Below are 24,484 nucleotides of genomic sequence, written 5' to 3'. Positions count from 1 at the left end.
AAGATAGAAGCTTGATTTTAGATACATTAAAAGTAATCAGCCATATCTTTCCCATTGCACCACATGATTCAGAAAGAGCATCAGAAAGAACTTGGTCATTTATGGTCTTTGAAGTGTTGCCATAGATGGTAGTATCATGATCTTAGGATATGATTTGGGAGATCATTGACATAGATCAGGAAGAGAGTTGAGCTGAGGGACTCCAGCATAATTACTGTGAGCTTCTGATTTCTTCCCATTAACCACTACTCTTATGAAGAGTTAGGTCATAAGCAATGGAGAAATCGTTAGAACCTCCTCTCATCATCTGTCTTGTTTGAGTGGGCTTACCATTCCACATTGTGAACATTGAAGTCTCCACAGATGTGAATGTTAACCGAAGGCTGAGCCAACAGGATGTGGTCAATTTGCTCTTAAAGATAATAACTCCGCTGTTATGGGGGTGATAGAGAGCAAATATAAACGCAGTAGTGTGAGCAAGTGTAATCCAAAAGCATATATAGAGTAATTTAGGGTTTTCTCTGGAGATGTCCCTACCACATGGAAAGGCATCTCTAATGTAGGCACATATTCCATACCCATGATGATCTTGAGGGTCAGATTTGGATGTTAAAATAGAATATCCTTTAATTACAAACTCATCTAGGGAAATAGTCAGTCCAATGCCAGTTTCACTTAGGAAGATTGTCTGGTTTGGTCTCCTGTAATTGGATTTCAACCTCTGGAAGGTTGGAATATAGACTCCTGATGTTGGAGAAGGATATCTGGTAGTGGGGGTCTACATTGGAAGTTGGAGTTCTAGGTTTAATTGTGTATTCTTTCTGAAAACTTTTCATGATGGTGTTTTAGGATTTGTGGAAAAGATTGACAGACTTGGTTAGAGCAGGGCAGAGAGGGAAAGTGAGAGAGAAAAAGAAGTGAAGAAATATTTTTTTTTTTTGTAGACCATTAGGTAAAGCCGTTACAATTACCCACTAATTTGACATTGAGAAGGTCCCCAAAAACTATTGCATGGTCCAGAATCCATTCACCAAATTGCGGTACAGCAGCCCCAGTACTTGCACCTGCTGATAGGACAGCCTCCTTAGTGGTTAATCCAAGGTTCGGGTCCCTGACTATCAGGCGGATAATGTCAGCCCAGTAAAACGTTTATCTCCAGCATCTTTATTAGTGACATGGTTACAAGGATGGAAATAGAAACAAAATTTCTGACATCTCAGGCGACTGTTCACACAAAAATACTGCTGACCTAGAATACAGCTTTTTCTTCTCCCTTTGTCAGAAAAATCACTCATTCTAAACAAGGACTGAGAGACAAATTAGGAGAAGCGAGAGTTACAGGAGCTGCCAACTATGCATCTACAATGTATTATCTACTCTTTATTAAAGCAAAAAAATGATAATAATATCAAGTGTTCTAAGTAAGTACCTTCTATGTTGGTGTAATATAAAAAAATGAATATTTATATTGGATAAGTAGATATTATTACAGATATAAACATATACAACATCAATCCTGGCAGATATAAAATTTAGATTTAAAGTTTTGCTTGATTCTAAAGTTTAAGAAAAAAATGCAAGTCTCCCTTACAAAATTACTTTATCGTATTTTATTGTATCAACATGGGGATCAGACTCGCGATTTTGCATTAATTTAGATGAGAAAAGTAGTTTGGAAACTGTGGTTATAATAAATACATTAATAAGATACAAACTAAGTATTGTTCTTAATATAAGTTCAAATAAGCCTTTCTTTTTTTTTTCTTTTTTTTTTTTAGGAGAGAAAATATTGATAACTTCCCCTTTCACTACATGTCTAATTAAACAAAAGGCACAAGATGGATAACAGATTACCTTTGTGTGTATGCAACTTATCATTAGGAGTACATTTTTGGACCAGAAATTTAATAAAGCACAATCAAATTAAAATACAAAATATACTATATATTATTTATAGCATTGCTGAAAATTCAATTTATGAACTGCATTGACGTTTTCTAAACATTTCTTGCTTGCCATCAACAATAGCTTTGTAGTATTCTTAACACTTGTCAATAGAAGACTCTACAGAAGTCACTGTGTTTAGATTTTCGAGAGGAAGGACAGGCTTTTCAAGAGTCTATGAATTCAATGTTCCTTTTAGTTTTTCTTTTAATTACATTTTTAAATGAACAAAATTAAAAGAACTCCATCCAAAATATTAATACATAATTTGCCAATTCAAAATAATTTTTAAAAAATGTCTAAATATTAAAGAAAAAGTTTGATACATTATGAAAAATCCCCAAAACAAAAAAAATTTCAAAATCTTTGTCTTAAGTTGTAGAGATCATTAAAAAAAAATGCTTCTGAATTTTTGAGATGAGGATTGATAATTCATATTAGTTGGATTATTCAAACTATTGTTCTCGTCTTCAGTGTTGTTTTCACAATATTTCAGTTGATGTAATCTCCAACTTTCTTAAAGTGTCTCTTGTTGAACTCACGAGTTTAATAGAAAAATTTCACAGTTTAACAAGATACACCTGAAAAGGACTGAAACGTGAAAATAACGAGAAAAGACGAGAACAGTAATCCAAATATGAAAAAAAAAGTCATTTAACAATATTTTGATAATTTTTTTTGCTTTGCATATTTTTCATCCTGCATCATTTTTTCCTAAAGTATTTTTTTAAATTTGAAAACTAAAATAAACAAAGGGAGAGTGAACCTGTAAATTCACCCTTGTTCATTCGTCTGTCCTCACTTTTCTCAATAACTATGCCTTGCAAATGTTTTTAATTTTGCACAAACATTAAACATGATATGAGTAAAAAAGTAACAGAACGGATTTTCCAGGAAAACTCTGGTGCAGAACTCGAATTTAGTTAAGGCCTAAAACATTTGTTCATTTTCACCAGGATTTGACATCCCCTGGCGACTTTTGGGGCTAAAGGGGTGGAGGGAGACAAATGCTGAACTTAGTCATTTTTTTTAATGCCTCGTTTGCTGTGCACTCACAGGGGACCATGCATGCTTCACTTGTTATTTATGTATTGAACATATTTTCTGACTCCAGCCATGTAAACCTGTCACCCCCACCCTTGATAATCACTCATTTTATACCTAAACAGGAAACAATGTTAATTAATGTATTTTTATTCTTTTTTTTTTTTTTTTTTTTTTTTTTCATAATAATTTTACTTTGTTTCTTCTATCCGCACACACACTGTTGATGACATCTACCTGGTTACTATTGTCTAGTCTTTCAAGAATTCCCCATGGTTTGCATCGGCCTCACAATCTGCAGGGAAAAAGCTGTTTACATAAAATATCTATGTATTTTGACTCTCATCCAAAATTCTGTTTTTTGCGTTCATTTTGTTTTTCCCATTTATATTATGTAATGGATATTAGATGTATATATATTCCACTTTATCTTTTTTAATGGCTTACATAGTCTACATTTCGGTCGATGAGACCTCCCACAGGGTGCTATGTGGTGGGAGCCAAATTTATGAATAATGAAATAAAATATGTTATTTTTAAATAATTTTTTAAAAAATGAAAACTTGTATTTTTATATTCGAAAGATGAAACTATGTAATCATTTGCATCAATAAAAATATAGGTATTGTAGTGAATACCACCATAGAAACGATAGGCTATAAATGTATAAGCTTCCTTCTGCTATTTTGATAATACATTTACAATATGTGTATGAGTCATAAATGATGGAATGGTTGTTTGTGGATGAATATATGCATATTTATCCATCCTTAGCCCTTGAGCCCCTGGAGGGGCCTAGGCCATCTACAACTTTTTGTAGATGTTTCTGTAGCGAGGAATTCTTTTTACAGGGTAAGGGTGCTGGCCTCATGCCCAACCTTCCCAGAAGGTACATACAGCGCCTAGTCTTCCCAAATGGTCACTCATCTGGTACTGGCCAGGCTAAACGTTGCTTAACTTCAGTGATCTGGTGAGAACCGGTGTGTCAACGTGATTGTGCCATACGAATATATGCATATGCCCCCTATTTATAGGTGAGCTCTCTGATAGAGAAAATAGCACTTTCCACTTATAAAAAAGCGGTAATTTGTTGTAAAAGAATAAATTTCATATTATTTGGATTCTTTGGACTACTGTTTTCATCTTGGGCTTTATTTTCACAATGTTTCAGTCAATGTAACCTACAACCTTCTTCGGGCATATCTTGTCAAACTTTGTTGTCTGCATGAAATTTAAATGGAATTCTTTATTTAATCCAGTCTTAATTTGTCAGCCATGACTTGGTAAAAGTCCTAAGTAATTCAGAATTGTCTTTTGAGATTTCTCTTGGTTATTAGTAGTGTAGTAAAATATGTAAACAAAGTTCATATATATCATTTCTACTGTAATTTCTTCTATCAGTGGCGAATTTGTTAGAGCTATGTTAATCTCATTTGGGTGTAACTGACCATTTGGATTTCGAATGTTGGCATGGATGCACTTCCTTTGGTTAGGCAGACTGATGTTGTAAATGATGAAGCAGCTGTTGACGACTATAAATAATTAAACGTTTATATTACAGGGCAATTAATTAGGGAAGTTTTGGGTCTAAAAAAAAGCTTGGCTATTAAATACTTTGGAAGTATTTGATATGCCAGAAAACAAAGGAAAACTCTAATCCAAAATTTTTCGATGAAATAAAAACTAAAAAAAAAAAATATTTTGACTCTCACCAATATAGATTCACCATATTTTGTTTGCATTTTATTATTTCGATTAGTAGGACCTGTGGAAATACCACACATAATAGAAAATAGGGTTGAATTGTATGGTTTTAACTATTTTGAGTGAAACCCAATATAACTGCAATAGAATGTAATCAGGAAATGAATGAAAATGTTTTTCAAACACAAACTTATTTTTTTCTGTGTGTATTGTTTTTTTTTGTATTGTTTTTTTTGTATTGTTTTTTTATATTGTTTTTTTTGTGTATTGTTTTTTTTTTTGTTTTTTGTTTTTTTAACTGTTAATTCATGTGCTCAACTCATATAACACCCTCATTCTCTTCCTTTCCCATATATCTATGCATGTGAATAACCCCCTTTCATATTTTTCAACTCTTCTCTTCCTCTGTTTATCTGAATATATGTATGATGTTAACTGCGACTGAACGCTGCTGTTACCATAGGAACTAACAAAAGCTAAACATATGAACAAACAGATCATTCCTGCCTTATTAATGCAATAGATTATGCGATGGATAGTAGAATGATTCGGCCATTTTTAATTTGTTTCATTTGGTTTCTGATCAAAGTAATGCAAAATCTATCACAAAACTTGGTAGAAGTGTGTTTACCTTGTACGAGAAAAGACTTTCATTTTAGCATCAATTTGAAAATATTTGAATCCAAAAATTTGAAGGTTAACAACAATGATAAGAAAAAATAGGATTTTTTTCTTTTTTTTAAAATCATTCAATTTTTGGTGTGGTTACTCCAATAATCAATACTTAAAAATCTTAATTGATTTTGTTAACAAATATTTTTATTTAATCTTGAGTTATTTGTTGTGATCTGTTTCAACAAGACACTTGTCGATAATGACAGATGAAATTCAAATTCAAAGAGAAAATATGAAATAAATGAGGACTGGAATTTGAAATCTCCCATGATAGATGCAGAACTGTTTAATTTGGTAAGAAAAGTGGCATTTAAACAGTTAACTATATTTTCAATTCCTTTCCTTATTTCATTTGTTCGTTTCTGCTTGTGTTTTTTTCTATAACTTTCTTATCTTTTTATTTTACTGAGGTGAGGCATCCTACTGGATGCCAGGTAATCACTCGCTAATTAAGAGACTTTGAGAGATTCTTTTTTTTTTTTTTTTTAGGGTTTTAGCTACACTTTAAACACTGATTGATCTCTCTTGCACTTGGTTCACTAGGTATGTTCATAATAGTGGCTTGATGTTGATTAATTTCTGAGAAATCCATTTCCTACTCCTCTAGGACAGAACATTGGTTTCTGTACATTCTGTATCAACATTTACTTTGTTTATGTGTCTGGTGTGTTAATGTACTTGTCTTACCAGTCTAATACCAAAACTATATGTTGATTAATGACTGTTATTTTGTTTTTGTTTATAAGCTATATTTTGATTTTTTTTTTTGTTTACATAGTGTGCAGATTCTCTGTCAATTGTTTTCGTTCATATTGATGTGTTGAATTAAATTATTTTCTTCAGTGACAATGTGTTGTTCCTGATTTTCTAATTGTTTGATATCATGTATATCAAGCCATATCTTTTCTGCATGGATCTTCTTCCCAGCTCCTAAGGAGCATTTGGCACATTTGTCAAGTCCAAATTTCATTCCAATATCGTTGAGGAAATACTGCAAGTATCTGAGCAGACAGCTTGAGATCATCCATGAAGAACAAGTGGATGACTCTTTTTAGGTCTTATTAGTGACCTTAGCTTAAATGCTGGAGTGCCTGCAATTTATTTAGTGGCTATGAAATGCTGTTAGTTCTTAGCTAGAAATTAGGTAAGTTGTCTATGCCAGTTTTTTTTGTGATTCTGGAATAAATCCAAGTTTCTTTTTATCATAGCAAGTGTTATTCCTAACTATGGCATTTCTGGCTTGATCTGATTACTTTGAAGCATATCCAAAACCCATTTGACCTCTTGATTACATTTTCCCTCATTCTCAAAAAGAAACTTAGAATAATCTTCTAGCTCTTGTTTGCCATATGCCTTTTCTACATTTTTTTGTTTTTCTTGTAAGCTTCATGATTCTCCCACTGGTTTGGAATTGTTCATTCTCCATTTTTACTTTTTTATTCTTTTGGCAAATCTTGGTATCTTTACGGTATTTTTCATTTCCTCTATATTAGTCTGATATTTACAACTGAACCTGTAGATAGTCTTTTCCAGGTGACACTGCAATGTGGGGTTTTGCTAGGAATTGTTTGGTCTTGCACAATTTATTTCTATATAAGTTCAGTAGCTTATAAAGTTTCAGTTTCCAACATAACATTGGTGCTCTGAGTTTCCATTGATTTTGTAATTAAAGGAGTATTTTCCTAACAATGTATAATCCTGCAGCAGAAGTAATCTGGTTCAGTTTTGTGAGGGATAGAGAGTTATGTGTGTTCTTTTTTATGACTGACTTGGCAGCTTCTGAGATTTGGATTTTAGACATTTGAGGTCTTTCATCTCACATCATCTGGATGTTCTCAATGGTTTTACCAAGTTTTTCCTCCAGAGCCACCATCTGGTGGTTCTTCCAGGTTCATCATCTTGCTCTGACAATTTCAGTGATAATTGTGGTGGTTCAAATGAAGGTGTTGGCAGTGGTCCTAGTGATGTTAGTGTGGAAGAAATAGGGTTCTGTGAATGGATACTTGGTGATTAGACAGCTGATGAGGGTAAAGGGGATCTATTGTCGATAGTCATGGGCTCAGATGGTTCCCTTTGATTCCTGGGTAAATGATGATGCGACTCTGTACTTATGGCGTGTGTTGATTGATGATGGGACTTTACAGTGGATATTCAATTTTCTCTAATGTAAATTAATGACTTTTCAAATGTTGAAATGAAGTCAAATTTACACAGAATATTTTTTAATGAATTTAACCTCATTAGTATACATTCAAAAACTTTAAAACACAAAAGAAATTATGCAGGTAGATAAAGAAAACTAACTTTTATTGCATTTGATGATTATTTGTTGTATATTTTTGTTTTTCACCCCCCTTTTTCTTTTTAACTATTGCCATTGACCATTGCTACAATTTATACTTTTGTGTTATAACAATGTTTTTCTTTTTTTAATTACAGAAAGATTTGAGTCTGTCCCGTAAAGGAAGGTAAGTTCAATTTGATGAAATTCAATTTTATTGTAATCTCTACAATTGAAACTTAGTAACAATGGCTTTCCAAGCAGTTCTCTTGCTTTTCATAATATAGTTTTTAAAGAGGCTAACAGGAATAATAGCCCCCCTCCCATCCCATACCACAACTGGTATCATTGCAATATCACTATGTCAAGAGTTGAGTCTAGTCTGCTCTATTATTTAATCCATAGCTGAAGGGAGGACAGTTGGATTCATATATAAATGATTTTGTATTTGATAGTTTAAGTGTTAACACTTTTTAAATTTTAATAGGTCACAAAGTAACTCATTTTTAGTCACGTCCAAGCGACTCTATAATTCACTCCGTCTGTCTGTCTGTCGGTCTGTCCGTAACACTTTTGTGCTTGGCCTTTTTGGTTAAGATTAAAGAATAGATGCTGTTCTTAGCTTTTTAAGCTTTTCTTGACCTTTTGGCCAAGGCATTGTTCTTAATATAAATTCAGTATGGGTGACCCTGGCAAAAGGGGATTTTTTGTGCTGAAAACGCCCTTTCTTCTGGCGCATTTCTTATATTTCTCAACAAAAACTTCATATGTCTATATAGTGGTTTCCCGTGTTTCTGAGTGTAAATATACATGTGTTAAGATGTGAAACTTCACTATTTGTCCATTGTCACTGGTATACGGCATTCCAAGTGGCTCATCAGGGGTCAAAAATGTACCAAAATTTTTAAAAATGACACATTTTCCCCCGTAAATTTTGACCTATCCATTAGATTTTTCTGAAACTTGTCCAAAATTTGGAGGCCATTTTTCTTAATATAAATTCAGTATGGGTGATCCTGGTAATATTCTGTTTAACGTCCCCTGGGTACTTTTTGTGCTAGAAAACACACCTTTTTGGGACTCCCATGCAGCACCAATTTTTAAAACTATATTTCATACAGAGGGGGAACATGCATGTGCGGCTCGTTTTTTAAGCAAGGGATATGTGGAGTAACATTTTGGTCCCCCGATTTAACGGAGAGGGACCTATGTTTTTGGTGGGTTTGTCTGTCCGTTAGTTCAGACGATTGATGGATAACTGTCGATTAGTGTTTCCTGAAATTTTGTCACAAATTATATTTCAATATATAGATGTGCATAGTAAAAAATATTTTTTGTGTTACAGGGGCTCTAAAGAGGTAAAAAATGCCTCAAAATGGCCCAAAATGACACTTTTTGTCCTGTAACATTTGATCCATCCATTAGATTTTTCTGAAACTTGCCCAAAATGTGGAGGGCATTGTTCTTAATATAAATTCAGTATGGGTGACCCTGGCAAAAGTCTGGTTTGCATCCCCCGGGTACTTTTAGTGCTGAAAAACGCCCTTTCTTCTGGCGTGTTTCTTATATTTCTGAACAAAAACTTGATATGTATGTCTATATAGTGGTTTCCCATGTTACTGAATGTAAATATACATGTGTTAAGGTGTGAAACTACACTTTTTGTCCATTGTCACTGGTATACGGCATTCTAAGTGGCTCATAAGGGATTAAAAATGTACCAAAATTGAAAAAAAATGGCACTTTTTGACCTATCCATTAGATTTTTCTGAAACTTGTCCAAAATGCGCAGGGCATTGTTCTTAATATAAATTCAGTATGGGTGATCCTAACAAAATTCTGCTTTGCGTCCCCCAAGGACTTTTAATGCTAAAAATGCCCTTTTTTCATATTTCTCAATAAAAAACTTGATATGTATATCTATATAGTGCTCTCGCATGGTGCTGAATTCAAATATACATGTGTTACAGTGTAAAACTGCATAGTTTGTCCATTGTCACTGGTATTCAACATTCTAAGGGGCTCATAAGGGGTCAAAAATTTTGGAAATTGCAAATAATGACACTTTTTGCCCCATGAAACTTGTCCAAAATGTAACTTTTCATTGGCCACATGGCTAAGATCAAAGTGTAGTATCTGATCTTAACCGATGCTGCACTTTTTTGTAACTAATAAGTAGATGTGTTCCCGACCGACCAACCGACCGACGGAGAATAGTTTTTTTTTAAATGCATACTACAGAATAGTTTTTTTAGTCGTGTACAAGCAACTCTATAAGTCACTCAGTCGGTCGGTCCATAACACATGTACTTTTTATTTCTTTTTATGTTTATTATACCACTATTTATTGGTTTTTCTGAGTTCTTGAATATGAAAATAACATTTCAAATTCCCTAAATCAAATAATTTTTGTGATATAAAGTAGGGGATCACTTTTCTGTATTAATTTAATGTAAAATGATTACCCACTTTACAATCAGTCAGTCTCAAAGCCATTCAAGTCATTCTCCAGATCATTCAAGTTGTTTTTGAAGGATTCCAGTTATTTTTTAAGCATTCAAATCATTCTTAAGGTCATTAAATTCATCCTTAAGTTCATTAAAGTCATTTTAAGTCATTTACTTTTTATTTATTTAAGTCATTTCAGCCCATTTTTCAGTCATTTTAGTTTATCTTTAAGAATTTCGTTCACGCATTCATTCATTACACGAGAGCATGCGACTAATGGCTTTCGGCCTTGTTTTGTTTTTCACCTATTGATAGTAACATCAAGATTAAAATGGCTGACTTGTTTAGAAAGAAACAAAAATGAATTCTGGTAGAATTTTGTAATTAAACTTATTTTTGAAGTATTATTTTTAAGATTCTGTTTTATTTTATGCTATTTTTAATTTTATTAAGCAGTTGTTTAATAGTAAACTGGATCACAGGTTGTTTAAATCTGTGATACATAATGTAGTCCATGTGTTCCACCAGCGGTCCACATATTTTTTTTTTTTTTTTTTTTTTTTTGTGATCCAAAGCAGGGAAGGAAGGTAATCTAACCATGTCAGCTGTTCACAAATGATGTGAGGTTTTATAAGCAAGTTGAAATAATGTAAAGAACAGCTGGACAAGCATGCTTTATCACTGTTTATTATATTGCTAATCAGCTTTACTCATAAGTGTGTTATGAAAAGTGCTGAACATTTGGTAGATAGAAGATATGAGGAAATGATAAACATTTGTACAAACATTCAAAATTATCCAAAAGAAATCAATAAAAAAAAATCCAGAAAGAAAATGTTTGGAATATATTGAAATAAAATTATCTCTCTCTCTCTCTCTCTCTCTCTCTCTCTCTCTCTCTCTCTCTCTCTCTCTCTCACACACACACAAAAAAAATTTGGTTGAGTCAAGTATATCTTTTCAAACTACTTGATTCATAAAAATAGTCTTTTCCACGATTACTGACATGAAAAAAAAAACAGTTGGACATGAATGAACATGGAACATTAAGATTAAAACTAGTTCAATTGATTATTTCTACTTGTGCAAAATACATCAAACCAAGCAAAACATTGACATTTTTTTTAAATAAATTTTTTTTTTTTTTAAACATTATTGTTTCAGAAAAAGTCTCTTTTGAAATTTCATTAAATCTTTATTAAAAAAAAAAAATGAATTGCTTGCTACATAAATACAAAGGTCTACAGAAAATTATATGATTTGTCATCCATAGTGTTAAAAAGTACCTCTGGTCTAGATAAAAGGGCTCTCCCTCTTTCTCTGATTCGACACTTTATCTCCCATCTTTGTTTTAATGGATGATGCTATCTAGTGTGCATGCTGATAAACAAGATCCTCAGAACTTTAGTACTACTTTGTGTGTGTGTGTGCTTTTTGTATATTTTTTTTTTTTTTTGTGTTTATATATGCTATTTAAATGAAAGTTAATTTTAAAATATTTTTGCTTGCATTTGGGAAGGTGTCATGCTAAATGCTTTTCCTTCAGAGATTATCAGAATTGAGGTGGTGAACTTAAACTTGGTTTTAACTTCCTAATCAGGGTTAGAAATAAAAATATTTTTTAGAGTTCATTGGATGTTGCAGAAGTGTGTACCAAAGCCACAGACACATATGTAGCAACAGTGGCATCTCAACATATGCAAATGAACTAGGAACCACATGGTGGCAACAGTCACTTGAAATCACATGTCGGTGTGAAAGGTGTAATCTGAACTTTTTAACAAAAAATGGTCAAACGACTATGTGGTGGAGTTAACTGCTGATATAGCAGCTGGTTGCAGCTTCAGACTGAGAAATGGGTAAATGACCTGAGAGAAATGCAGGGATGCACCCATATGTGTCTATGGTTTGGTGATAAACCGATCGTTGATAAATACATTTTGTTTCAACTGGAAAAATTTGAGTCAAATTTCTTTCCTTTGTGACTGCCCCCACATACAATGTGTTGGGTCTATTAAAATGTAACGACAACATTACAATATATAACAAGAATAGATATTAAGATGTGATCATTAAGCATTTAATGATGGCAGATCACCGAAAATGTATGGTTAAATTTTTACTTACTGATATACGCCTTTATGCGCCTATGTCCTCATTAGGAATCCAAGTTCTGTTGATGAAGAGGCACTCATCAACTAGAGTTGATTTGTAACAAAAGTTTATTTAAAAAAAAAAAAACCCAGACAGTCACAGAGAACGTTAAAGAGATGGATTACTTGTGTATGAAGCATGAGAGAGAAAGGCAGATAAAAAGATGAACTATTCATCTCACTAGACCAAGTCACACTGTGTGTGTGTGCTTTACCACATTGTGGATAACCCTTAGGCACATCTTTCCTGCTTGAAATGTTACCAAAGAGACAGAAAATCTTCACCCAGAAATGACTTCCATCTGATTCTTAAGTGTCACTGTTTGTAACGCTATTTCAAACATATGAATGCTGTTTCCAATGTAAGTGTGACAGATTAACAAACAGAGCTTCTTGTAGGGATGTTTAAATACATCAACAAAAAATCTATAAAAGCAATAAAATTTAAAAAAAATAAAGAACCTTTTTTGCTAAATGTTGGCTTTTAGTCACTGTTAGATGATCTTATAAAAAATCAGATTTTAAAGTTGAATGACTCTTGAAATGCTTAGAAAAGTTGTGTAGAATTTGAAAGGCAGTATTCTTTTAAAAAAGAAAAATGATTTTTAATATTTATTGAATGTAATGTGCTTACGACAATGCAAGAAATATTTTAAAAATAAATCAAAGAAAAAATATTCTTATGGTCAAATAGAAAATAGAAACTGAATGAAAAGAATCTTGCAGTCCAACCTCTGTTTTTTAAAGACATTTCTCCATTCGCCTATCCCTGCTCACGCTACATCTACTTTCATTTCTATCTGTCTCCTATCTTTCATCTATGTCACTTTTCTACCTCTCTCATTCTCTCTCTCTCTACCTCACAGTCACTTTCCTCTCTGTCACCTCTCTCTCTCACGCCGTCATCTCTCTCTCTCACGCCGTCATCTCTCTCTCTCACGCCGTCATCTCTCTCTCTCTCTCACGCCGTCATCTCTCTCTCTCTCTCACGCCGTCATCTCTCTCTCTCTCTCATGCCATCACCTCTCTCTCTCTCATGCCATCACCTCTCTCTCTCTCATGCCATCACCTCTCTCTCTCTCATGCCATCACCTCTCTCTCTCTCACGCCATCACCTCTCTCTCTCTCACGCCATCACCTCTCTCTCTCTCACGCCGTCACCTCTCTCTCTCTCTCTCATGCCATCACCTCTCTCTCTTTCGCCATCACCTCACTCTCTCTCTCTCATGCCATCACCTCACTCTCTCTCTCTCATGCCATCACCTCACTCTCTCTCTCTCATGCCATCACCTCACAATCTCTCTCATGCCATCACCTCTCTCGCACGCTATGAGCTCTCTCTCTCTCTCTCTCTCTCTCTCTCTCTCTCTTGATATCACCTCTCCGTTACGCTATCGCCTCTCTAACCTCTCTTTTGTTGTCACCTCTTTCTGTCTCACTATCTACTCCCTCTCTCCCACTATCTACTCCCTCTCTCCCACAATCTACTCCCTCTCTCTCACTATCTCCTCTCCCTCTATCGCTATCTCCTCTCCCTCTTTCGCTATCTCCTCTCCCTCTTTCGCTATCTCCTCTCCCTCTCTCTTACTGTCTCCTCTCCCTTTCTCTTGCTGTCTCCTCTCCCTTTCTCTAGCTGTCTCCTCTCCCTTTCTCTAGCTGTCTCCTGTCCATTTCTCTAGCTGTCTCCTCTCCCTTTCTCTAGCTGTCTCCTCTCCCTTTCTCTAGCTGTCTCCTCTCCCTTTCTCTAGCAATCTCCTCTCCCTTTCTCTAGCAATCTCCTCTCCTTTCTCTAGCAATCTCCTCTCCTTTCTCTAGCAATCTCCTCTCCCTTTCTCTAGTTGAGACAACTCTCCCTTTCTCTTGCTGTCTCCTCTCCCTTTCTCTTGCTGTCTCCTCTCCCTTTCTCTTGCTGTCTCCTCTCCCTTTCTCTTGCTGTCTCCTCTCCCTTTCTCTTGCTGTCTCCTCTCCCTTTCTCTTTCTGTCTCCTCTCCCTTTCTCTTGCTGTCTCCTCTCCCTTTCTCTTGCTGTCTCCTCTCCCTTTCTCTTGCTGTCTCCTGCCTCTCTCTGTCTTTCTCTTGCTGTCTCCTGCCTCTCTCTCTCTTTCTCTTGCTGTCTCCTGCCTCTCTCTCTCTTTCTTCTTTTGCTGTCTCCTGCCTCTCTCTCTCTTTCTTCTTTTGCTGTCTCCTGCCTCTCTCTCTCTTTCTTCTTTTGCTGTCTCCTGCCTCTCTCTCTTTCTTCTTTTGCTGTCTCCTGCCCCTCTCTCTCTCTCTCTCTGCGTCTATTCTCTTGCTGTATCCTGACTCTCTCTCTCTCTCTCTCTCTCTTTCTCTCTCTGTTTCTCTTACTTTCTCCTGCCTCTCTCTCTTTATCTTTCTCTTGCTTTCTCCTGCCTCTCTCACTTTATCTTTCTCTTGCTTTCTCCTGCCTCTCTCTCTTTATCTTTCTCTTGCTTTCTCCTGCCTCTCTCTCTTTATCTTTCTCTTGCTTTCTCCTGCCTCTCTCTTTATCTTTCTCTTGCTTTCTCCTGCCTCTCTCTCTCTCTCACTCAGTCTCTTGCTGTCTTCTGCCTCTCTCTCTTGCAGTCTTCTGCCTCTCTCTCTTGCAGTCTTCTGCCTCTCTCTCTTGCAGTCTTCTGCCTCTCTCTCTTGCAGTCTTCTGCCTCTCTCTCTTGCAGTCTTCTGCCTCTCTCTCTCTTGCAGTCTTCTGCCTCTCTCTCTCTCTTGCAGTCTTCTGCCTCTCTCTCTCTCTCTTGCAGTCTTCTGCCTCTCTCTCTCTCTTGCAGTCTTCTGCCTCTCTCTCTCTCTCTTGCAGTCTTCTGCCTCTCTCTCTCTCTCTCTTGCAGTCTTCTGCCTCTCTCTCTCTCGCTGTCTTCTGCCTCTCTCTCTCTCTTGCTGTCTTCTGTCTCTCTCTCTCTCTCTTGCTGTCTTCTGTCTCTCTCTCTCTCTTGCTGTCTTCTGTCTCTCTGTCTCTCTTGCTGTCTTCTGTCTCTCTCTCTCTTGCTGTCTTCTGTCTCTCTCTCTCTTGCTGTCTTCTGTCTCTCTCTCTCTTGCTGTCTTCTGTCTCTCTCTCTCTCTCTTCCTGTTTTCTGTCTCTTTCTCTCTCTCTTGCTGTCTTCTGTCTCTCTCTCTTGCTGTCTCCTTCCTCTCTCTCCCTCTCTTGCTGTCTCCTGCCTCTCTCTCTTTCTCTCTCTTGCTGTCTCCTGCCTCTCTCTCTTTCTCTCTCTTGCTGTCTCCTGCCTCTCTCTCTCTTGCTGTCTCCTGCCTCTCTCTCTCTCTCTCTCGCTGTCTCCTGCCTCTCTCTCTCTCTCTCTCTCTCTCGCTGTCTCCTGCCTCTCTCTCTCTCTCTCTTGCTGTCTCCTGCCTCTCTCTCTCTCTCTCTCTCTCTCTCTCTTGCTGTCTCCTGCCTCTCTCTCTCTCTCTCTCTCTCTCTCTCTCTCTTGCTGTCTCCTGCCTCTCTCTCTCTTTCTCTTGCTGTCTCCTGCCTCTTTCTCTCTCTCTTGCTGTCTCCTGCCTCTTTCTCTCTCTCTTGCTGTCTCCTGCCTCTCTCTCTCTCTCTCTCTCTCTCTTGTTGTCTCCTGCCTCTCTCTCTCTCTCTCTCTCTCTCTCTTGCTGTCTCCTGCCTCTCTCTCTCTTTCTCTTGTTGTCTCCTGCCTCTCTCTCTCTCTCTTGCTGTCTCCTGCCTCTCTCTCTCTCTCTTGCTGTCTCCTGCCTCTCTCTCTCTCTTGCTGTCTCCTGACTTTCTCTCTCTCTCTTTTGCTATCTCCTGACTTTCTCTCTCTTTCTCTTGCTAGTTTTCATAACTTTTCATGCTATAATTTTCCACAATTTTGGTCCTCATCTTTGTCATTAGATTTGTTATTTTCACAGAAAATCGTCTACATAACTGATTGAAGTGATATTTCATTAATGAACATTTTTTTATTTCAAGCATTTTGATAATTTTATACATTTATTTTATTGCTTATCACTGACAAATCCTTACACGCTCATCCATCAGATAAACATTTAAATGTACATAACTCCCCGAGGAAGGTCTGCGATCAGACCAAAATATACTTGCAATTGTAACCATGGTGAATTTATTAGCCAGGCTCCAACTGAAATATTTACATTAGGAAACTTAAATAGATCAAAATATTAAGACAAAAATTTTCTATATTATTTAACAATATGTAGTTTCAAGATCTCCATTGTTTGGTTTGCAAAAGATTGTGTATACCCGGCTAAAATAAAAATACTTGAAATGTATTAAAAAAAATTGATGCATAAGATATTTCATATTAATATGTTCTTTCAACAAGAAAAAAAATATCTGTTAAATAAAAATGCACACTAAACTCGCCTGTGTATGAAATATTGTTGTCGCATCTGGCCTGGTGCTTTTACCACTAATCCTTCACTCTTAGCCACGCTTCAAAAACGAGTTTCAAATCTAATAGGTATTGTGCTATCAGCCATCTCTCTGTCCCATCACTGCAATGTTACATTCTTGTGCCTGTTTTACAAGTACTTTCATGGAATATTCTCAGAGGAGCTCATAGCACTTTGGCCCTAATGATGTACATACTCTCAACTAACCTGACAAACAACAAATTCCCACCTCTTCACTGTTAACATCCTTAGATGCCAGAAAGCCTAAATCTAATGGATTTTTTTTCTCTTTCAACTGCAAGCCTTTGGAATTCGCTCAGTTCTCTGCTTCCACTAACCTGCAGAAGTTTAAATGTAATGTGAACAGTCCTCTCATTGCTCAACTCCCCAGAGTCTCCTATTAGACACAATTCCAAATAGTAGCTCCTTATGTTGCAAGTGACAATATGCCTTTTTGGGGGGTAAAAAAGGGTAAAAATAGACAATAAAGCTGTATAATTTAAAAGAGAATTAACTCCCTTACATGATTGGTTATAAAGTCGAGGAGTAACTTTTAGAGCAAAAATTAATCAATATCACAATAGAAGACATGTAATCCTAACTTTTTTTTGTTTGCTAAAAATAATACTCAAAAGACGATCATTTATAATCAGTATATATTTTACATCAATAGTGAAAGTAGAGAAAGCGAACAGACGTTTTTGTCTTTTACATATATAGATATTTCTTTTTTAGATATATAGATATTTCTTTTCTCTTTGTTCCAGTGAACTACAAACGTTAGAACATGATGCATATTACTTTGCAAGCTTCTAAACTGCATTATTTATTTAATTTTTATTATTTTTTGTTTTATTTCTGTTTGTCCCCCCCTCCTCATCTCTCAGCTCTGACTTCCTCCACTGAAGATGTTGTCTCTTAATAGATTAAGATATTGCGTTTTTCAATATGTACAGATTATGTTGTATGTGGGTGGTCTGTAAGCTAGAAGCACCGAACGTCAATTACATAAATGTTGGCTTTGACAAAAAAAAAAAATGCAGAATTATTATCTAACCAAAACAGATATAAGCAGCGTGCGAATCTAACATACACATCGTATGCAAAAGTAATATTGCCCAAATGTCACATAGGTCTTACAAGGGAATACACAATTATTGATGCCACATCCATTGAGTTTCTGTTCAGGGTATTCCTACCTCGACAAAATACATTAAGTTCGCTATCTTCTCTACAGCCTCTCTCACAGAAGAGATTTTGCTAGTCCTTCTCTACTCTATTTTTATTTCTATGGTACTCGACTGAGCTTCAATCTCTTGTTACTCTCTGTAAAACTTTTACAACAAGAACTTATTTTATTACTGCCACTGCAAAGAACTTTGTTTCTCTGCATACCTAAAATCAAATGAAATTTTCATGAACCGTTTCTTTCTAAGGAGTTCTCATGTAAAGAAAAACTTTACCATGGGATTGCTTCTCTGCAGAGTACAACCTGGTTCAATGTTAACATGCATGTTGAGCCATTTTCTTAAATTTCATCCATTGCATTCACTTTTTTTTTGTTAATTTTCTCAGTGTTGTTCATCGTCCAGCTGACAATCTCATTCACATTTATCCTTGAGTGGCTTTTCATAAGTTATGATTTATTAATTTGGAAGGAAAAAAATTATGAATATTTGCATCATTTCAATTGCATACACAAGGAAGCAAGTTCTCATTGAATGCATTCATTTAAATCCTACAAGGGAAATATTTTCCATCACAATTTTAGAAAAACTAAAGAAGAATCTTCTTAAAAAGTAATCGTGTGGAGATGAAAAACAAACAGTATTAATGTATATAAAAACTAGAAATGTTAATACGACTACCAAACTGTATAGAATTAGGATTTCAACAATTAACTCTTTAAATAAAAGAATGATTGAGTCATAAAGTTGATCATCTCTTAATTGAAAATAGTGGCATAATTCAATGAGATGTAGACTAATAACTACTATCACAGAAGAGAATGAATCGTTCTCATAGAAAGAAAAAAAAACTAAATAAAAGACAAAAATAAAACAGAATCTGAAAACAAGGTATGAAGAAGAAAAAAGTAAAACCAAAATCCATATTAAAATTGTGATACCATTCGACTTTAAAAAAAATGCAAGTTAATATTTGTAAATTATTGCTTGACAGAGAGAGGGTTTAAGGCAGAAACGGTTTCTGAACACCCTGGAAACTTTTTCCTCAATTTTTTTTTTCTCTCCCCGTATATTTATATGCGGATTATCATTTCCCATTTGTGATAGTTTTTTTTTTTTTTTTCATATATATATATATATATATATATATATATATATATATATATATATATATATATATATATATATATATGTGTGTGTGTGTATACATACACACACCCGTTAATTCATTTTATTTTATCCTTTCCCCCACCTTTTTCCTGTACATATATTTTATTATAATTGTAAATTAATCCTTCCCCATGTTCATTATTAATTTTAATTTCAACCCCATATTTTCTTTTTTTTAAAAAAGTTAAAAAATGCCATCGTTTGCCCCTGATGAGGATGGCGAAAGACGTCTAGGGTTTAAAAGAATTCTTTTTTCTGCTATTTGTAAATTATGTACCACAAATAAACTCTTTTAATGCATATATATATATATATATGAAATATATATATATATATATATATATATATATATATATAAGAAATCCAAAAACATCGGAGTTAATAGATAAAAGGTTTAGTGAGTAAAGGAAGGTTTATCTGAAGACAGAGGAAAGCAAGAAGAGTAATATACAAAGCCAAGTAGGAGGAGGTTGAGAACGCCATATTTCCAGATATGAAGGAATGATCAAAAGAAGTAAGTATCCGGGATAGCTAAACAGAAGTAGACAAATACGAATCTTGTTGGAGAGAAGTGCATTCATAATGACAATGGAGTTAGCAACAAAATGAAGTGGACAAGAGGATGATTGGTAATGCTGTGAAAATATAGAAGTTGCTAAAGCAGTATCTGACCTACCTATAATAATTAAAGAAGAAATGGTACAGAAAACTGAAAGATAAAGAAGAATGAGACTGAGAGACTCTTGGATGTTGTAGAAATGTTGAAGGCTGCAGATGAAACGGCCATTGAGATGATTACACACTTGACAAATCAGATCATAAAAGAAGTTATCCTGAATGACTGAGAACTGTTGCGGATTGTTACAATGGTGATGGGGAGATACTAGAGATTATTACAGAGGCTTAAAACATGGATTAATCACGTCCGGAAAATGATGGAAAGAATAATTGAGCAGCAAATAAATCAGATAAGCATAAAATGCAGTTTTATTTTAAAGTACGACTGAAACAAATGCAAGAGAAGTACCTTGGTAGGAAGAAGAACTTGTATCTTGCCTATGTGGATCTGAAGAAAGCTTTTAACAGCACCTGCTCCATCCTGTAGAAGTAGAAAAACTTAACAATCTTGATAAACATGCAGGGAAAGGTTATCTAATGATTTGGGCGAATATGAAAAGTAAAAGTCTGAAAGTACATGTTACTAAGACCTAAATGATGATCAGTGATTGCAGTGTTGGAAAGTTCTCCAAAAAAGGAAAGTTCTCCAAAAAAGGAAAGTTCTCCAAAAAAGGAAAGTTCTCCAAAAAAGGAAAGTTCTGCTAAATTAGTGGAAAAGGAGATTGGTGCAAATAAATTTTTTGTGGTACCTGTAAACATTAGGTACACAAGAATTACAATGAAATTGCAATAAATTTTTTGTGGTACCTGTAAACATTAGGGATACAAGGATTACAATGAAATTGCAAGTAGGTTGAAAGAGGATAATCAGTTTGTGTGCAAGAAATGGAAGACGATGGAGACAAATGAGAACTTAGATGTGAATAAAAAAGCTATTGTGATCAGTTTTTCTACTTTGATGTTATCACTGGAGCAAGTGCTAGTGTAATTACGCACGAGTTTAAAGTGAAGTGAAATTTGGAGTGGATGGGATACTTTCAAAGAACTTCTGCCATTACTAACTAGCAGAGTGTTATTGCTGTCAACCAAGGGAAGAGTTTATCTGGCATGTGTAAGCAGTGTGATGATGTATTGAAGTAAAATCTGGTCAGTATTTGTTGAGGAAATGCATTAAATGAAGGGAAATAATACTAGAATTTGATGGATGTGTAATGTGAATCTTAAAAATACTTAATTCTGATTGCCTCAGCCGAAGTATAGGAAAATGTACATGGAAGAGCAGACTTTAATGGTATGACTACATTGAGGGAGCAGGTCACAAGGAAGGGCAAGGAAAACATGGGATGAAATGATAATGGATCTGAGAGAAAGAAGGATAAATAAGGGTCTGGCCAGAGATAGGTTAGTTTGGAAGTGAGTTTCTTAAAGTCGTTTTAGGCATGCAAGCTTGTAAACCAAATGTTAAACCAAATGCAATGATGATAAAAAGGTAAAATTACTTGTATGAACATAACTGCATCACTTTTATGTCACCTTATGAAGATTAAAATCAAAATATAATTTTTTCTCAAAATCCATTGTATTACCTTTGTTTTAGAAAATGTCTAAAATTTAAGTCTTAAACTTAAGAAGTCGAAATTCAGAGAATCTTGCTTAATTGGTATCTAATATCGAAAGAAAAATTAAATGCTATATTTGAATTTATGCCACTTGAAAAAAAAATTAAATTTGAGGAAGGTTAATAAATTGATATTGAATACCTATTGTTAAAATTTCACGGAATCTGAGATATCTAAATTTTCATGAAGGGTTTCCATCCCTTTTTTTAATCCCTTTTACGTGAAATTAAATTGAACTAAATATAGCTCACATTACGACCTCTTATGCATATTACCTATGTTCCCAAATCCATAATGATCGGTTAATGAGTTTAGAAGTGAATCCTGTGCATTCATATATTCATATAAGCATATATACGTACCTAAATGTATATGAAAACTGCAGGATCTTTATTCATCAATAAAAATTAATGATGGCTTTATTTTATGACTTGAAAATTGTAGAAATAAAAAAAATAAGAGTTAAAATAGTTCTAAGTGATTCGTGTTGGAAGGAAGAACACCCTGGATTCCTCATTCATCCTCTGATAATATTGATTGTGCCTGTGTGTACGTATATTTTCTATTTGCTACAGCAAGCTTCACATGTTATAAAACATTTTATTTATATCTATATTATTTGCAAGCTTATAAACTGTCATCTATTTATCTTTATTATTCTATTTTTCTTTCTTTCAGACATTTTGCGTATTAAAATATCTATAGCTTATATTGTAGACGGTGTGTATGTAAGCCAAAAGCAATGAACATGTCAATTACTATAAAAGTTGGCTTCTTTATGACAATGCCTGTATCCAAATATTTTTGTTATTCTTCATCTGGTCTTTTCTTTTTCTGGTTATGCTAATATGTGTAAAAGAACTGATGCGACTCTTATCTTTTGATTCTAAGCAAATTGACATATATTCTGCCAGCGATAGAAAATGGCCAATTTAGTTGGCAATTGAATTGGAAATAAGTCTGAAACTAGGTTACTAAGATATTATTTGGTACTGCTTTAATCATCATCATTATCATAACTTCTTTTTTGTTTCTTTTTCTCATTCTTTTCTCTTTTTATTTCTCCTTTCCTCTTATACAATGACTATCACTCTCACTTCTGTATCTCTCCATCTCTATTCATTAAGAGTCAAAGTTAATAAAACTAACAAATAGGGAATATTACTATAACTATTAATGCTACTTAACCCATAAATGATGAAAAAGATATATCAGACAGACTAATTTGGGATTTTTTTTTTTAACACTAACTGGTTTGGCAAACTTCTGATTCAAACGGTTGACCTTTTTCCTCATATTTCATAATCTAACTCTAACCTAATTGGTGACCCAACAGTCACATTTTTGTAATTACTGACTGACCAACATACCCAACAGCCAGCATGTGTTCTTTTTTTCCTTATGTCTCTTTTCCCTCTTCCTTTTTAATGCTATGTCAAATCTGAGCATAGCAGACCAAAGAAAATTCTATTTCAAACTTGTGTCTGACAGACAGAGCCTCCTATAGAGAGATTTGGATGCATTGAAAACAAGATGTGTCATTTTGAAATGAAAATGCTATTTTAAACAGACTAATCGACTGATCCATATATATATATATATATATATATATATATATATATATATATATATATAGTCTTTCATTGAGATGAATGTGAGGACACAAAATATAATAAAATAATATTAAAAAAAAGTTTCTAAAAACCTCTTGCAAAATGTTGGCTTTTGATCACTGTTGAATGGTTTTATAAAAGGTCAAGTTTTGAAGTTGAATAACTCTTGAGAAGCTTAGAAAAATTGTGAAAAACCAGAAATTTTTAAAAGAAAAAAAATGATTTTTAATATTTAGAGAATCAAATGTGACTACAGCAAAGCAAAGGAATATTTTCTTTAGATCTTGAAAATGAATTAACATAAAAAAATTGTATCATTTTTTTTTTTTTTTTTACAATTGTTCATTCCATTTCAAAGAAGAACAGATGCATGTCCACCATTTTTAAAAAGCAACAGAAATGATGAACCCCAAAAGTTAAAAACTAAAATTAATACTAAAACTAAAATGTAAATAAAATACCAAAGAAAATCCGAAGCCTAGCAATATTTGATATCGTAGAACAAAAAGTTGTAATATTTTATCAACTTTGATTTAAGATCATGCAAAACAATGTACCTCAGACGTTCTTTCTGCCATATACTAATAACTTATCATCCGTACATGAACCATCATGTACATTGCCACTCAATTAAATCAAATAAGCTAAAAGTGAACATGGTGGTTTTTTAACTCTGCTCAGTAACTTCATTTTCTCTAAGTCCATTATGCCACGTTGAGACCCAATATCAGTTTAAAAAATAAATAAACTGACTCCGCAAAATTTGCTAACTCTTCAGTCAACCCTTCAACTTTAGTTATTTTGGCATTATTTACAGGTTTTGGGCATTGTTTCAGAATTTGTTTGGATTAAAATTGATTATTATTTATTTTCACAACGTTTCAGTTGATGTAACTTTAAAACTTTAAATGCATTTTGTCGAATTCAGCAATCTGTATGGAATTTTGAATTGAACACTGTATTTAATCTATGAATATAACTTGTTTTTTATTCCGTCAGTTATGACTGAGTAGAAGTTTTAAGTAATTTGTAACTGTTTCTTAGTATCACTTGTACCTTCAACCTCCAAAAGACTGTCATTTAGAACTAATTATAACTTAGCATTTATATCCATTGCACGATGGGTCCTTGCAAAATTAAGATTTCTACCTGGCCATGGCTGACAGAATAAGAGCAAACAAGCCTGGTCAATTATATAAAGGATTCCATTTGAAATTTTATACAGATTCTCAAGTTCAACAACATAACCTGAAGTTTGAAGAATATATCGACCAAAATGTGAGAGTAACATTCAAAATGCAAAAAGTACTGGGGATGATGAAATGCAGGTTTTGGACAGTTGTGCTCACCTTGCTTGTGATATTCAGGGTATTGATATGAAGCAATTTAACCCGATAGAATCAAATAATATTAGAGTTTATTATTTATTTTTGTGTTTATTTTTCTTCATTTGCAACATAGAATTTTATCTCATGATTAGTCAAGCACATCCTGTGAAAAATATAAGTTTAGTTATCTGGATAGTTTTTTTTTTTTGTTTATATCCGTTAGAAGCGCTGAGTGAAATTTGAAGAATAAAATATGTATAAATACGTTTGAAGCCAAAAACTGCAACGCAAAATTTTTTATAAAATAAACAAGTATTTATTTTTTAAGAA

General features: G+C 34.2%; 1 protein-coding gene across 8 annotated transcripts in view; it reads left to right on the top strand.

Moving 5' to 3' along the window:
- LOC145261133 (microtubule-associated serine/threonine-protein kinase 3-like) overlaps positions 1–24,484 on the top strand; it is a 571,734-nt gene that overhangs the window by 301,825 nt on the left and 245,425 nt on the right. For all 8 annotated transcript variants that reach the window (XM_080119401.1, XM_080119402.1, XM_080119400.1 and 5 more), the window contains one exon: positions 7,807–7,835. In XM_080119401.1, coding sequence (XP_079975527.1) covers positions 7,807–7,835 — 29 coding nt within the window. The remainder of the gene's footprint in view (positions 1–7,806; positions 7,836–24,484) is intronic.

The sequence above is a fragment of the Euprymna scolopes genome, chromosome 37 (genome assembly GCF_053919585.1).
Source record: "Euprymna scolopes isolate OS-2025 chromosome 37, ASM5391958v1, whole genome shotgun sequence".
NCBI classification, from domain to species: Eukaryota; Metazoa; Mollusca; class Cephalopoda; order Sepiida; family Sepiolidae; genus Euprymna; species Euprymna scolopes.
The sequence above is the reverse complement of the archived record's forward strand: the minus strand, read 5'-3'. Positions and strand labels throughout refer to the sequence as shown.